Source organism: Ahaetulla prasina, chromosome 1, assembly GCF_028640845.1.
Source record: "Ahaetulla prasina isolate Xishuangbanna chromosome 1, ASM2864084v1, whole genome shotgun sequence".
Classification (NCBI taxonomy): Eukaryota; Metazoa; Chordata; class Lepidosauria; order Squamata; family Colubridae; genus Ahaetulla; species Ahaetulla prasina.
The window spans coordinates 19,742,799-19,760,526 of NC_080539.1; the positions used below are offsets into that span (position 1 = coordinate 19,742,799).

A 17,728-nucleotide genomic window follows, 5' to 3' on the forward strand; every position below is an offset into this window, starting at 1 on the left:
CAATAGGAAACCACTTCTGAAATCTTGCCAAGAAAACTGCAGGGAACTGCAAGCATTTGCCAGCAGTGAAAACTAACTCAAAGGCACACACAAGATCACATGAAGTGTTAATACCACTTTATAATGCCTTGGTAAGGCCACACTTGGAATATTGCATTCAGTTTTGGTCGCCACTATGTAAAAAAGATGTTGAGACTCTAGAAAGAGTGCAGAGAAGAGCAACAAAGATGATTAGGGGACTGGAGGCTAAAACATATGAAGGTTGCAGGAACTGGGTATGTCTAGTTTAATGAAAAGAAGGACCAGGGAAGACATGATAGCAGTGTTCCAATATCTCAGGGGTAGCCACAAAGAAGAGGGAGTCAAGCTATTCTCCAAAGCACCTGAAGGCAGGACAAGAAGCAATGGGTGGAAACTAGTTTGATTTTATATTGGGGTTTTATTAATATTTTAAATTTTAAATTCATTTTTAACTATCAGCCGTTTAGTAATTGCTATATTTTAATTCCTTTTAATTGTATATATCTTGTATTTTATTTCTGGCTGTATACCGCCCTGAGTCCTTCGGGAGAAGGGCGGTATAAAAATTTAATAAAATAAATAAATAAATAAATAAATAATCAAGGAGAGAAGCAACTTAGAACTAAGGAGAACTTTCCTGACAGTTAGAACAATTAATCAGTGGAACAATTTGCCTCCAGAAGTTGTGAATGCTCCAACACTGGAAGTTTTTAAGAAGATATTGGATAACCATTTGTCTGAAGTGATATAGGGTTTCCTGCCTAGGCAGGGGGTTGAACTAGAAGACCTCCAAGGTCCCTTCCAACTCTGTTATTATTATAATTATATATCCGTGAAAACCTTGCAGCCTCATATTCTACAAGCTTAGTCAGGACTGTATCTCGTGTTCCTTCTTGGAATTTACTAAACATCCATCACAGGAAGGCATAGGCTGTGTAACTATGAGGTCATCTATAACAGGGGTCTCCAACCTTGGCAGCTTTAAAACTTGTGGACTTCAACTCCCAGCAAAGCTGGCTGAGGAATTCTGGGAGTTGAAGTCCACAAGTCTTAAAGTTGCCAAGGTTGGAGACCTCTGATCTATAAGAGCAAAGGTTCCAGTGTGATCTATTGGATGAAAGCCAACTAGGTGGCTTTGAGCCCGTTGCTCTCTCTTAGCCCAACCTACCTCATAGGGTTGTTGTTGTAGGGGGGGAAAACGGAGGAAGGAGTATTATGTATGTTCAACTACCGTATTTTTCAGAGTATAAGACACACATTAGTTTTTGGGGAGGAAAATAAGAAAAAAGCTGATTGGCAGGTGGATCGGCCTCCCGGAATACCCCCAATCAACTGTTCCCAGAGGTGAATTTTAGCAACAGGTTCCTTGGTTGTGAGCTCTGTACCTTGCTTTTTTTTTTTTTTTTTTTTTGCTTTTTTTTTCTGCTTCTGAAAGCCTCCGAAACAGCTTCAGGAAAAAAGCTTCTGAAGCTCTGTTTGGGGGCTTCGTTTCTGAAGCTTCGTTTCTGATGCTTTTTCAGCCCCTGAAACCTCCGTTTCAGGAGCTGAGCGGGGTTACGTTCGGAGTATAAGACACACCCAGATTTTTACTTTCTTTTTGGGGGGAAAAAGGTGCATCTTATACTTCCAAAAATATGGTACTTTTGGTTACTTATACAAAAATAAAGTAAGGATAAATATCTAATAAACAGGTAAATTTGGAGAGTGTGGTTTCTAAATTAATCATGCATTAATCTTGATGGTTGGCTGGGAGCTAAACATACCTTTTTTTCCTCCTGATTTTTCTCTTCCAGGTGCAAATTTTTCAGCCTGACTGAGACACCTGAAGACTACACGGTCATAGTGGATGAAGAAGGATTTTTAGGTGAGCTACCGCATTTCCGTTCCATTTATTGTGTTAGCCAGCCCAGATTATAATGTTATTTATATCGTTAGACTAAAACATGTAAAGAATGGTTGTGTCAACTCTGAAGTTGGTCTGAGCGAGGCAATTTTCTACCACACTGGAGCTGAAGGTTAGGGAGGGGGGAGTAGAGATAGAGGGGGTTTGTAGCCAAAGCAAAATACTTTCTCTTGGGAACCAAGGACATTCCCACAGGTGATGCGAGAGGCCGAATGACGTTACCAGGCAACCAGATGATACAATGATTGAACCATGTGACAGTTTGGGGAAGGGGAATAACCTTTTACTTTTAACTTGGTGAAAACCATGGGAATATTCAGAGTCGGTTTTCACCAGCCTGTGCCAATATAATATTTCCAATAAATCAGTTCTTTGAGCTATCTATTTATCATGACAGTATTACTTGGAACCCTGACACTAAACCGACTCTGACAAGTTGCTGGAATTGGGTCTAGTTTAATGAAAAACAGGACTAGGGGTGACATGGTAGCAGCGTTCCAATATCAAAGGGGCTGCCACAAAGAAAAAGTAGGGTTAACCTGTTCTCCAAAGTCTGTAGAGATTCTTAGTCATCCAGGTCATGATTATCCCAAGGTGCTTTTTGGGAGGAAAATAAGAAAAAAGCTGATTGGCAGGTGGATCGGCCTCCCGGAATACCCCCAATCAACTGTTCCCAGAGGTGAATTTTAGCAACAGGTTCCTTGGTTGTGAGCTCTGTACCTTGCTTTTTTTTTTTTTTTTTTTGCTTTTTTTTTCTGCTTCTGAAAGCCTCCGAAACAGCTTCAGGAAAAAAGCTTCTGAAGCTCTGTTTGGGGGCTTCGTTTCTGAAGCTTCGTTTCTGATGCTTTTTCAGCCCCTGAAACCTCCGTTTCAGGAGCTGAGCGGGGTTACGTTCGGAGTATAAGACACACCCAGATTTTTACTTTCTTTTTGGGGGGAAAAAGGTGCATCTTATACTTCCAAAAATATGGTACTTTTGGTTACTTATACAAAAATAAAGTAAGGATAAATATCTAATAAACAGGTAAATTTGGAGAGTGTGGTTTCTAAATTAATCATGCATTAATCTTGATGGTTGGCTGGGAGCTAAACATACCTTTTTTTCCTCCTGATTTTTCTCTTCCAGGTGCAAATTTTTCAGCCTGACTGAGACACCTGAAGACTACACGGTCATAGTGGATGAAGAAGGATTTTTAGGTGAGCTACCGCATTTCCGTTCCATTTATTGTGTTAGCCAGCCCAGATTATAATGTTATTTATATCGTTAGACTAAAACATGTAAAGAATGGTTGTGTCAACTCTGAAGTTGGTCTGAGCGAGGCAATTTTCTACCACACTGGAGCTGAAGGTTAGGGAGGGGGGAGTAGAGATAGAGGGGGTTTGTAGCCAAAGCAAAATACTTTCTCTTGGGAACCAAGGACATTCCCACAGGTGATGCGAGAGGCCGAATGACGTTACCAGGCAACCAGATGATACAATGATTGAACCATGTGACAGTTTGGGGAAGGGGAATAACCTTTTACTTTTAACTTGGTGAAAACCATGGGAATATTCAGAGTCGGTTTTCACCAGCCTGTGCCAATATAATATTTCCAATAAATCAGTTCTTTGAGCTATCTATTTATCATGACAGTATTACTTGGAACCCTGACACTAAACCGACTCTGACAAGTTGCTGGAATTGGGTCTAGTTTAATGAAAAACAGGACTAGGGGTGACATGGTAGCAGCGTTCCAATATCAAAGGGGCTGCCACAAAGAAAAAGTAGGGTTAACCTGTTCTCCAAAGTCTGTAGAGATTCTTAGTCATCCAGGTCATGATTATCCCAAGGTGCTTTTTTGGGGGGGGGGGGGAGGCAACTGGACTTTCTTGTTTTATCTTTGAAGACGTTTCGCTTCTATTCTCCAAAGCATCTGCAGGCAGGACAAGAAGCAATGGATGGAAACTAATCAAGGAGAAAAGAAACCTAGAACTGAGGAGAAATTTTCAGACCGTGAGAACAATTAATCACTGGAACAACTTGCCTCCAGAAGTTGTGGATGCTCAACTTAAAAACACTAGGGGTTTTTAGGAAGAGATTGGACAACTATTTGTCTGAAATGGCATAGAGTTTCCTGAGCAGTGGGTTGGACTAGAAGACCTCCAAGGTCCCTTCTAACACTGTTATTCTGTTCTGTTATTCTACATTCCGTCTTCACCTCAACTAATTCCCTTCAGTAGATTTAACTGCCTTTTCAATCGCAGCCAGCATGATCAGTGGTCAAAGGCAGCAGGTATACATCGGAAGAGCATACCAATTTAAGCTCATTCACCAAACCTGAATCATTTCAGTAGCCAAGAGACGCCATTAATGCAACACTGGATGATTTAGGAAAACTCTTAACCTTTTCAGAACTGTAGTATGAAAAATCATTAAGATAACTCTTTAAGGAAGATTGCCCACCACCACCAGAATTCAGCCAAATAATGTCATTATTTATCTGACAGAATCCTAATGGACAGTGAGAGAGGATGGAATATAGGTAGTCCTCAACAAATGACCACAATTGGGACCTCTGTCACTAAGCAAGGCACTTGTTAAGTGAGCCATATCTGATTTTACAACCTGTTTGACATGGTCATTAAGCGAATCCAACTTCCCCATTGACTTTGCTTGTCGGAAGCCATCTAGGAAGGTCACCAGTGGCAATCCTCTAACCCAAGATGCTGCAATTATCATGCATGCCAGTTGCCAAGTGATCATATGACCACAAGGTTTCTGCAACAGTCATAAGCGCAAGGAGTAGACCATAGGTCACTTTTTTCCCAGCACTGTTGTAATTTCAAATGGTTGTTAAACGAATGGTCACAAATCAAGGACTGCCTGTATAGTATTTTGGAGGAGAGCAAGGTAAGTTGGCTGGTGCAAATCCTATTTATCATGTCTATCCTAGATGGGCCTGGACAGATCTAATCATCGTCATCAGAGAGACTCGTACTTGTCAGGGTTGCTGCTTCACTGATTAGATGGATAGGAGAGCCTGTTTGTGAAGCTGGGCTCAACGGAACAGATGAGATTGTTGCTACTTACCAACCTCTTTGCTGTGGTTATTATCTGAGCTGCTGGACACCAGAACCAGGCTGGTAACTTTCTAGACTTTATAGTCTTGAGGAATCTCAATCTATCTTCTCTGAGCATGGAATCAGAAGTAGCCTGGGAGTTCAAGCCCATTGTGGGAACTAGGAACCTAACTCAGGAAAAGCAAGGGGTCCAGACATGTCGAATCTGGTTATAATCTTAGGGCAATTATAGTGTGATCTCGGATTTGGGGGGACGGTACTATTATTCCCTTATCATAATTAGATTCAGGGGTGAAATCTACTTACTTTACTTACTGGCTCAGAAGTGCATGCACCACAAGTGTGTGCCTCAATGCACGTGCAGACCTACTCATGCGCAAAACCTTCTGCGCATGTGCAGAAGGTAAAAACCACCTTCACTCCACCATCGTTACCGGATCGCCGAACTACCAGCCACGATCATTACCGGATCGCACAATCCAGTCCGATCCGGTAGCATTTCACCCTTGGTTAGATTTCTCTTAGTATTAGACTTTTCTGTCCTTCCCCCTCCTTAGGGAGGAAGGACCTGTTTAATTGGTCTACCCAAGAACCTGATGGATCTAGTTGGCTTTCAAAATTAGCCTTGGGGTTGTAATTGGGGTCCTAGCGGGATGATGGCGAACCTATGGCATGTGTGCCAGAGGTGGCACGCAGCGCCCTTTCTGATGGCACGTGAACCATTGCCCCAATTCAGCCGGCCTGCTGGTCTTCAGATCTCTGCCGCGCATGTGCAGGGTGTGTGCGGGGGGCTGCATGCACGGGGCAGGTGGGGCACATGCAGGGTGGTGCATGCACATCCACAGGGGCCGCACACACATTGCATTTTGTAGGTTCAGGTGTGCGTCTATGCATTTTGGGGGGGGGGGCTGCTTTGGGCACTCTGTCCGGACAAGGTTAGCCATCATTGTCCTAGTGTATGTATTCGATTTAGACTTTGGTTGCTTGAAGTGAATGGGTGACAATGACTTCAGTTGGATGGTCCTACGTGGATTATTGCTGTTCACATATCCAGGAGAGTCTCCTCAATTTTAGACAAGCTCCAAGAGATAAAACAGCTGAAGGTTCTTAGAGCTCTGTTGGTGAAACAGAAAGAGCAAACCCAACCAAACATAGAAAACAACCTTTGTTCAGGATTTTTGACTGATTATATGCCATCATGTCGATCACACAGATAGATTGTCTCCAAGGCAATCTGGCTCCATCCTCATTCTTCACGTCTTCCAACGGGTCTTCATCACCACTATAATGGAGTCTATCCACTCTGCTGCTGGTCTTCCTTTCTTCTATTTTCTTCCATTTTTCTAAGCATTACAGATTTCTCAAGAGAGCTGGGGCTGTACACAGTGTAACCAAAATACGATATGTTGCGCCTGGTCATTTGTGCCTTGACTAAGAACTCTGGATTGATTTGTTCTCTGGTACGTTTGTTTGTTTTCTTTGCTAGGATGATCATTAGATGATAACAAAAAGTTCGTTTATTATTATAATTATTAAGATTGAGTGCACACCCTGCCGGATGTTTAGACTTGATTTGGCATTTTTATCAACCTACCAAGTCCTTCCCCAAAAGCAGATGTTTGTCTGAAGGTATTAAAGGCATCATGGCAGGATGTAAGCTGTTTCAAGTAGAGCTGCATTTTGTAATTGATTAGAGTTTTGCTAGTGCTGATGGTGTTCAAGTTTTTTTGAGGTTGCACCCAAGGCACTTACTAATATTGGTATTACCTTTGCTTTCTTTTGTCACAGTCATTCTCTTTCCATTTACGGGTCATTGTATTTTGTTATATTCTCCAGTTCTTCCTCTCCTATCCTGCTCTCTCCAAGTTCTGCAACGTCTACTATCCAGACTTTATTATCTTTCTTATCAACAGTTATTAAGTCTGGGTTGTTATGTGGCAGGTGCTTATCAGTTTGATTCTAAAGTCCTAGAGCACTTTAGCTTCTTCGTTTTGATTGCTTTCTCTATTTTGTGGTACCACCAGCTGTTGCTTTCAGGTATTTCTTGCATATATTCCAAGGCAACATTGTTGCTACTTTGTCATGCTGTTGTCTGTAGTCGCTCTGTATAGGTGGTCCACTGTTTCTTCAGCTTCTTTGCAGATTATCATTGTATTTTTTGTATTTCTGTATTTTATTTTCTAAGAGCCATGGTGGTGCAGTGGTTAGAATGCAGTACTGCAGGCTACTTCTGCTGACTCCTGGCTGCCAGCAGTACAGCAGTTCGATTCTCACCAGCTCAGGGTTGACTCAGCCTTCCATCCTTCCGAGGTCGGTAAAATGAGGGTATGGGTTCATATATTGTTCTAAACCAATGATTTTGGTTTTCTATGCCATGTGAACCTTGCCCTTTAAACCATAGGGCAGAGCTTAGTATTTTGCCCAACTCCAGCTGTATAGAATATAATATAACTATAGTATTCCTAATACAGTGTTTCCCTGAAAATAAGACATCCCCTGATAATAAGACCAATCAGACTTTTGAGCACATGTGCTAAGATAAGCCCTCCTCAAAAATAAGCACTCACCGAAAATATTTAAACGCACGCGCAGTCGGTCCCCGCTATTTCCTCTGGTTAGGGTTAGGGAGACAGAGCTGGAAATCAGGTAAGATGGCAAGAGGAGCCCCGTCTTGTTCCACGTGCCCCAAAATAATAAGACTTCCCCGAAAATAAGGCCAAGCGCTTATTTCGGGGTTCAAAAAAATATAAGACAGAGTCTTATTTTCGGGAAAACACGGTATTATGATACTATATATGATGTTTTATTATATTACTATCATAGTATTACTCAGGACATCAATATTCTCAAGATGTTATTTTTAAACTTTCTATTTCAAAATCATCCATGGTGTATTCTTTGAAAGAGGTCTGCCATATTGTGCAGCTTTTAATGAAGTAGGAATAGTCAAGAAGAATGATATTCCTCATTGCTGGCTGGGGAATTCTGGGAGTTGAAGTCCACCCATCTTAAACTTGTCAAGGTTGAGAAACACTGATACAGTTCATTGAGTCTTTCCCCCTATAAGTGGCAAAATTAGGAGACCTTCAGGGATGAAGACTAGAAACTTAGAAAGCTAGAGACAAACTCTTCTACTAATATCTTTTTGTGTATAGTGAGAGAAAAAGCATCATGTACTGGAGCATATGAAATAGATGGCTACTACTGTTTCCGATTAGAATCATCAAGCTACATTTAGCAAACGAGAGGAAATAGATTTTTTTTCTTTTCTATTTATGAATGTCAGGGAGAAATTATGTGGAAAATTCTTTAAACTAATGGCCTGAGAAATGCTCTGCTAAAGCTATTTTCTACCCCTCTTCTAATTGCATCTTAAACATTAATAGCCTCCGCAGCCAGAAAGTCGCCCTCACGAAGTCACACTTCACTTGGAACGATTTATTTCCCGAGATAATGAACTGGATCGGGAGAAGCTGGAGGAGGTGGTGCTAATCAGTTGGCCATCCTGTAGAAATGAATCTGCTGAATTTATAAGGAAATAATATGGAAAAATTTAGAGAAAATATTCTTGTCTAGTTTCAAACGAGGCTGCAACAGATCTATGTTTTCATCCTTTTTGATACTTCTCTTCTCTCTTCCAACTATGGTCTCATCCTCTGGTGATTCAATAGGTGACAGAAGTCTAGAAGCTTCTTGAATGAGAAGCGAAACATCTTCAAGGAAAAACAAAGAAAGTCCAGTTGCCTTTTGAAAAAGCATCTTTGATGGATGATAATTCCAAGGTTGCTCTGGAAAGCTAAGCCGGGTTCATTTGGTTAGATTCAGGACCATCAAGTATTCCAAAACTGTAGACTAAAATACTGGTTAAAACTTCACAGAAGAAGACAATGGCAAGCCACTACCATACTGTTATCAAGAAAAATACATGAAAATATCTCTGAAGACATTAAGAGTTAAGTTCAGTTCCAAGGGGATGTTATTTCTTCATCATTTAAATTTTCAGCTGAGAGTCAAAAGGCTTATATGTACCTCCTCCACTGCTTTTTCCACATATCCGTTCTTCGTCAAAAAAGTGAACAGTGAGGAAGGAATTGGAAGCAGAAGTTGGACTTTAAAGAATCAACATAGTGTATTTACGTTTTCAAACCTGGATGTTAGAGAAGCATCCAGAAAATATTGTGGATGCCCAAGAAAACAACAAACGGATCACAGAAGAAATCAATCCAGAATTTTTATTTGAGGCACAAATGACTACGCCCCATGTATTATATTCTGGACAGATTATTCAAAAATCCAGTTTTGATAATTCCACAATGTTGGAAAAAGTGGAAGGAAAGAGAAAAAAAGAGAACAAACAGCACCAAGATGAATTTACCCTGGCAGTGGGGGTGCACCACTGGAAAACCTGAAAGATCTCCTGGAGAAAAATCTATCTATGTAGCTGCTAAGAGTGGACACCAACTTGATGAGACAGCAACAAATCAGTGGTGACATTCATCACATTTTATGGCGAAGGCCATAGATTAAATTAGCTTTACCCATCCAAGCATTCTCTAGGTTTGTTGGAATTTGCAGTTTCAAGGATTCTCAGCTATTGCTTGCTTTTAACACACCGATAGCATACCAGATCGGTGAAGGTTAAATTAAGTCCCATGGACCCTCTATTGCAGAATCTTGGACTTAACTGAAAAAAAAAAAAGAATCTACTTAGATTCATGAGAATATTTACTAGATCAAGGCAAAAAAGCTGTAATTATTATTTGTAATTAAAACAGTGTTACCCATCATTTAAAAATGGAGGAAAAAACATACGTTTTGCAAGTCCCTGCAGTTTTCTTGGTGAGATTTTTTTCAAAAGTGGTTTGCCCTTACCTTCTCCCTGGGGCTAAGAGAGAGAAAGAGAATACTGGAACAAGGTCACCCAGCTTCCTTTAAGCCTACAATGGGAATAGATTCTCTGCCGGGGTGAAATGCTCCCAGTTCTGACTGGATCTGGCAATCCCGTAGTGATCATGGTCAGCGATCCGGTAGTGATGGTGGAGCGAAGCTTTGCCCACCCACCTGGGGTGTCATCCTGGTTTTAACTAGAAAGTAATGTGTTTTTTACGCATATGCAGAAGGTTTTGTGCATGCGTAGAAAGTCTGCGCGCGCACGGCATGTGCACTTTCGAACCAGTAAGGAAGGTAAGTAGATTTCACCCCTGGTCTTCTATTTCTAGCCTGGTGCCTTGACCACTGCACCAAAGTGGTTCTCTAAGCATTCATTAGTCAACAAAAAATAAGTAGTTTTTCATGGGGGTTTGTAATAAACAACCTGTTTGCCAGATTTGAGATAGCAAGCAGTTCTGGAACAGGAGTGTCTGAGGAACTGTTTTCATGGACATTCCTCCTTTATATGGAGTCTTGGAAGTTTTTTTTTCTACGAGTACAGGTAGTCCTCGACTTACGACCACAGTTGAGCTAAGTAAGTTTTGCCCCATTTTACGATCTTTCTTGCCACAGTTATTAAGTAAACCACTGCAGTTAAGTTAGGAACACATTTTTTAAGTGAACCTGGCTTCCCCATTGACTTGGCTTGTCAGGAGGTTGCAAAATGTGATCCCATGACCCCGGGGACACTGCAGCCGTCATAAATATGAGTCAGTTGCCAAGCATCTGAATTTGGATCACATGATCATGGCATCAGTCATAAGTGAAAAATGGTCACGTCACTTTTTCAGTGCCGTTGTAACTTCAAATGGTCACTAAATGAACTGTTGTAAGTTGAGGACTAACTGTGTAACTTCTCATGAAAACTTGTCAAATATATCACCGGTTGGGCCCGAGTACAGGTAATCCTTGACTTACAATAGTTCATTTAGTAACTGTTCGAAGTTACAACAGCTCTGACCGTTTTCCACACTTACAACCGTTGCAGCTTCCCCATAGTCACATGATCAAAATTCAGATGCCTGGCAACTGACTCACATTTATGATGGTTGCAGTGTCCCAGGGTCATGTGATCACGTTTGGCAACCTTCTGACAAGCAAAATTCAATGGGAAAGCCAGATTCACTTAACCGATGTATGACTAACTTAACAATTGCAATTGCAGAGGGCCTCTGTGGCTCAGACTGATAAGACAGTCTGTTATTAACAGCAGCTGCTTGCAATTACTGCAGGTTCAAGCCCCACCAGGCCCAAGGTTGACTCAGCCTTCCATCCTTTATAAGGTAGGTAAAATGAGGACCCAGATTGTTGGGGGCAATAAGTTGACTTTGTAAATAATATACAAATGGATGAAGACTATTGCTTGACATAGTGTAAGCCGCCCTGAGTCTTCGGAGAAGGGCGGGATATAAATGCAAATTAAAAAATTTTTTTTACTTAACTACAGTGCCGGGAAAAGTTGTAAAATGGGGCAAAATTCACTTAACAACTGCCTCGCTTAGAAACAGAAATGTTGGTCTCAATTGTGGTTGTAAGGAGTGCCTGTATTGCGAGGTTTCTGATGTTTAGTGTCTTTTTAACAATGCATTTTTCTCACTGGAGCTGGGAACTCGTGGCTAATCATTCAAAAATTTCAGGCTTTGCAAAGGAGTGGCTGATGAATAGCATGTCTTTATAATCTCCATGCCTTTCAGGTGGTAGGTTCTTTTTTTTTTAGTCAATTATATATATTAACTATTGAGGTACCATACAACCATAAAATCCTGCTGAAGAATTTGCTCAGAGCAATAAAAATTGAGACATGCCTGATCTGCTACCATGTTGGTTTTAATTCAGCTTGCCCTATCCTAGAAGCTGTGAGGAGCCTATCGTTGATTTTTAAGTCTTTTTCCCAAGAACCTTGTCTACTAAAGTAGGGATATCCACTCAGATTTAGAAGGGCCTTTGTAAAGTGCTGTGTAATATAAGAAAGGCAGGACAAAGATGTAGTGGAAGACAAAAATTAAATTTGATTTATTTTAAGTGGAGTTAATGTAATAAATAGGTCATGTTCCAAGCATTTAGAGTAATACATTCCTCTTGTGTCACTTTGAGATGACAATTTGGAAGCAATTTTTACATCCAATTTTTACTAGGGAAGGCTACTGTTCTATACTGGCCCCTTTTTACTTCATGCTGCTCAAATAAATTCAGATGTATGTGAGGAAAGGAGGAGTGTTTTTGTGTTCGTTTAGGGATCATTTGAAGTTACAAAGGCACTGAAAAAAGTGACTTATGACCATTTTTCACACTTATGACTGCTGCAGCATCACCGTGGTCAGGTGATCAAAATTCAGACACTTGACAATTGGTGTGTATTTAGGATGATTGCAGTGTCATGTGATTGACATTTGTGACTTTCTGACAGGCAAAGTCAATGGGGAAGCCGCAGCTGCAGTGATTCACTTAACAACTGTGGCAAGAAAGCTTGCAAAATGGGGGTGATGGTGAATCACTTAACTGTCTCGCTTAGCAACAGAAATATTGGCCTCAATTGTGATCATAAGTCAAGGACTACCTGTACTGTACAAATTAGTAATTGGCCCACATTTGTGCTGGAGTGTGATTGTGATAACAACTGGTTCAATATCTGTGCTGGTCATGAATTTGTTGTATAGATTAGTCTTATCCTGATGAGACCTAGTTATGCCTTTAAGGAAATGGCCTACAATTTGAAGGGATGAAAAGTCACACTTATTTATAGAGTGGATGGCGGTCCCAAAGTGAGTTTCAGTCCAGGGAATTGTAATGCAAAATGAAAACATATTTTCTCCTCCTCCTTCCTTCCTTCCTTCGTGTCCACAAACACTAGTGCTCAGGGCCAGCGACCTTCAGGTGCCCTTAATATGCAGAAATCACATTGGGTGCAGATTCCATTTCTCTCAGTCTTCTGTTTAAATTGAAACCTCCAACCTGAAAATAATTGGCCTGCAATGGGATGGGGGATGAGCCCCACCCACCTTTCTTCTTCTGCGACTGATACATTTTCAGAAAGACATGTTTACTATGGCTACAAAGAGAGTAGAACTTTGGGGGGAAATTGGATTGTATAGGCTGTGGGCACGCGAGCTGTCACCCCAGTTAAGCTCTGCTGCTCATGCGTGCACGCCTCCCATCGGCCAGCTGGTCTTCAGGTCTCTGCCACACATATGCGTGGGGGCCATATGTGCATGCATGGGGGGTGGGGGCATGTACGGGGATTGGGGCAGGTTGCATGGGTTGGGGCAGGTGCGGGGGGCTGCCCATGCATGTACGGGGGCAGGGCGCATGCAGGGGCATGCACATGCGTGGGGGCAGGGTGTATGCTCAGGAGCAAGTATGCATTGCATATTGGGGGTTCAGGCACATGCGCGCTGCTGCGTCCAGGCTACACTCCGGTCCACAGACGCTGCTGAGCCCTGATTGGCTGGAATGAATTGGGCGCGAGTATATAAGGAGCTGTCAGATGTGCTGACAGCTGCTGCTCTTGTTAGCCGAGCAGCCTCGCTAGCTGCCAAACTAGCAAACCTGTAAACAGGTTAATTTTAAACAAATAAATTTTGTTAGCCTCTAACAAATCATCTTGCCTCAGTCTGTTCGTCCCTATCAAGGACATAACATGTGCAAATTGGGCACTCAGTCCGGAAAAGGTTAGCCGTGTTGTCTTTTAATCATGGATTCCTCGGTTCTCTTCTTGCAATCTCGTATTACTTATTAATTTATCTAATTAGATACACAACTGCAATATACTGGGCAATCTAATACCAGTTAATTTTCAAGCTTCCAATAAGTACAATTATGAATACTGCAATCTTTTGTAATTGCCTTACACAATGTAAGCCGCCCTGAGTCTCCGGAGAAGGGCGGGATATAAATTTAAAAAATAAATAAATCGAGGAATTGCACCTTCTCATTTTGCATTGCGCTTGAGCTTTGCCGTTTCCAAAAGCTCATCATTGATGGTCTCACAAAATGGCAGCTAGATTGTTCACAAAATGGCTGCACAGCCAGTCACGAGATATCCATATTTTGGGCTAGTGTGGTATGGTGATTAGTATTCAGGGTTCAGTCTTCTGTCAGCCATGAAGCTTGGTGGATGATTCTGCTTGGCATTTTGTCTCAGGCCATCATATATAACAGGAGGTATCCCATGTACTCTTCTTAAAGCTCTTAGACTGGATATTAATGTAAGACAGGGATACTCCTTGTTTTACAATCATTCGTTTAGCAACTGTTTAAAGTTACAATGGCAGTGGAAAAAATGTGACTTAACACTGGTCCTTGCACTTATGGCTGTCTTAGCATCCCCACAGTCACATAATCAAAATTCAAGCACTTGGCAACGGGCCTATGTTTACGACAGCTACAGCATCCGGGGTGTGTGTGTGTCATGTGATTGCCACTTGCAATCGTTCCAGTTGGCTTTCAACAAACAAATTCAATGGGGGAATCCAACTTTGCTTAACAACCATTGGATTCACTTAATAAATGCAGTGATTCACTTAACAACCATGCCAAAAAGGGTCATAAAATCAAGCGTAACTCACTTAACAACCACCTCAGAAATTCTGGTCCCAATTGCGGTCATAAGTCAAGGACTACCTGCACATGTACTGGGTTCATTCTTATTTAATTGTTATCTCACCAGCTCTGTCTAATCCCTGGATCGTGTTTAATCACCCCACTTTTTAAAAAAAGATAAGCGGAGTTCCAAAACTAGCTTGTAGATTCCCAACATTTTCATTTTTTCTTTGCAGGGCTCAAAAGCATTTTAATTAAAAATGTATTATTGCTGTTGTTGTTGTTGATATTGATTAACTTAATTTAGGCTGGAATTATTTGCCATCCTATATGGATCCAGACAGCTAAACTCCCTTTTTACAACCCTGTAAATTCAGGGTAGAGTCGGGACAGCTGGATGGAGCTGAGCATTTACTAGCTGGATCCCCTTCCTGATGCCAACATAGCCAACTCCCCCGTGACAAGAATTACACTAATATCAAAGAAATGATGGAATAGAATCATTTAAAAAGGATGCAAAAGGAGAGACAAAATGAAATGTAAATGACACAAATTAAAATATTTAAAAAATTATTTTAAATACTTAAATTGAATTGTTGAATTGTCCTGTAGCAAATTGTCCCACAGGGAGTTAGTTGGCCATGCTGAGTTGGCCGCAGCAAGTTTGCTGCACCAAGTTGTCCCATTCCTCTATGCAGCATTTGCAGCAGATAGAAGAGGGACATCTGCCCCTACCTACTGTAGGATTGAACTCTCAATCTTCCGAATGGAAGGCGAGTGTGTTCACCACTAGGCCACCACACCGTTTTAGGATATTAAGAATAAACAAATACAAGTAATCCTACAAAAAATGTTGCAATATGAATTCCTCCGGTGAAAAATTCCATCGGAGAAAAGACCCACGGTTGGGTGCACGCACACCAAAAAAACTGCTTGATTCTTTTCCCATTCTCTTCTTTTAGTTAACTTGAAATACTCACTCCAGTTTCCTTCCCTTGCTACAGCAAGGAGAGCTTGTCAATACTGGGAAATGATTTATTGCTCCTGTTTCAGAAAAACCTCTGGAAGTTCATTCTGATAATTGCCCGGTCCTCTTATGTCAGAGGCCACTAGAAAAAGTTTTGTGGAATCGATCATGAAGGCAGATGTTTTCAATATTATTGGTTTTGAGACCCGGTAAAGAATTACGCTTGTTGATGAAACCTTAATTTAGTAATAATGTGGTTTTTATTTTTAGATCACCAACACTGAAATAGCCAGTTCTTGAAAGCTTCTTGAAAAAGGATGTTTTCTACATCTGATTTGTGTTAAAATCTCACACATGGTTTGGGGCCAATTAAATGTGCTCCAAATTGCACTACTTCCCATGAGCATCCGGAGGGAACCTGTTCCTCCTGCTAAATCTCTTTCTAAGTCAAAAACATGCTTGTCCTTTCGCGGTTGGTTTTCACAGATACCAAACCTGCTCACGGCAGCGTCAAGCTCTATGCCAGAATTCACAGTTGTTTTATTGAACAAGGCTGCCCTTCGTCCTTTGACTAGTGTGTAGGGGGCAAGATGGAATGGCCAACGGCAGGACAAAAAAACTAAATTTTATGAACTACTGGATTAAATGAAGTACATTTAAAAGCTTTCTATCTAAAGCACTTTTGACACAAGTGCGATTCCGCAAGCAATGTTCTGGGGAGTGTAATTAAAGACTTCGGGAGCACATACCTGTCTATTATTATGATGGTTGGTCACGTAGTCAGCCAGATGTTTAGACTGAATTTGGCATTTTTATCTACCTATTGAGTCCTTTCCAAGGTTATTTGATGGTGTTAAAAGGTATTGTCCCAAAATGTAAGCTGTTTCAACTAAAACTGCTTTTTACAATTGATCTTGACAATGCCGATAGTGTTCAAGTGGTGCTCCAGAGGTTTGGGGATTAGATGGATTTAAAACATATAAAGAGAGACAAACAATGTCATGAGGATAAAGAACAAAGATTAACTTGCAAATAAATAAGGGACTTAACATGTCATGGGATGGGATGGGTAAATCACTGAGCTTGTCGATCGAAAGGTCGGCAGTTCAGCGGTTCGAATTACTAGTGCCGCGTAACAGGGTGAGCTCCCGTTATTTGTCCCAGCCTCTGCCAACATAGCAGTTCGAAAGCACGTAAAAAATGCAAGTAGAAAAATAGGGACCACCTTTGGTGGGAAGGTAGCAGCGTTCCGTGTGCCTTTGGTGTTGAGTCATGCCAGCCACAAGACGTCTTCAGACAGCGCTGGCGCTGGCTCTTCGGCTTTGAAACAGAGATGAGCATCGCCCCCTAGAGTCAGGAACGATTAGCAAGTATGTGCGAGGGGAACCTTAACCTTTAACTTTTTAACACATCATGGAGATCAATTTTTGAAATGTACCTTTAATTACTGTACACATCATGGAGATCAATTTTTGAAATGTACCTTTAATTACTGTACATGGCCATACCCATGTACAGTAATTAAAGAAAACAAGATAGTGTCAGAACTTGGGACTGAGTTGAAAGTACCAGGGGAGAGGGAAGGGGTTGTAACTGATTGTAAATCAAGGACTATCTATATGCAAGTTCTATTATTATTATTATTATTATTGTTGTTGTTGTTATTATTATTATTGTTATTATTATTATTATTAATTTATTTTTGGATATACATCAATATCATTATATGAACAGGGAGGGATCTGGGTATCATTCATTTAAATACAAATAATAATAACAAATAGTAATAATTATTTGTTATTAATAAAAATGCTATTAATAACATTTGTTACTTTAATCATATTTATGTAATTGTGATATTATTATACATATTTGTATTAGAGTATGTTCCTTCACTGTTTAATTGTTCAGTGTTTTTGTGTGCCATTCTAATAACTCTCATAATATTTAAGCGTACATAGTGAAACCATCTTTCAACATCTAATCTTTACATCTAGCTATTAATTTTAGTATATTATATAAAAAATATGTATAATAATATTCCCACTTAATCTTGTTTCTACTTCTATTCTACCTCTCAATAAAGTCAATCTTATATTAAACAGCATTCCCTTTCTAACCATCATCTCTTGCCCACTTTATTATTTCAATTCTTATTCATTTTTTGACTTGCTTCCCAAAGTCCTCCCTTGGGTCTTTGTCTTTGTCTACATCTTTCCTATCCATCTCTACTATCTCTTGCTGCCATATCTCCGGAGGTTCTGCCCAAGCCCCTATCTTCTCTTCAAAAATATATTACTTTTTATCCA

General features: G+C 40.7%; 1 protein-coding gene across 1 annotated transcript in view; it reads left to right on the top strand.

Annotated features, from left to right (window-relative positions):
- The window catches only part of CASTOR2 (cytosolic arginine sensor for mTORC1 subunit 2), a 96,579-nt gene that overhangs the window by 32,329 nt on the left and 46,522 nt on the right, over positions 1-17,728 (top strand). The window contains exon 2 of the mRNA XM_058164300.1: positions 1,815-1,885. Coding sequence (XP_058020283.1) covers positions 1,815-1,885 — 71 coding nt within the window. The remainder of the gene's footprint in view (positions 1-1,814; positions 1,886-17,728) is intronic.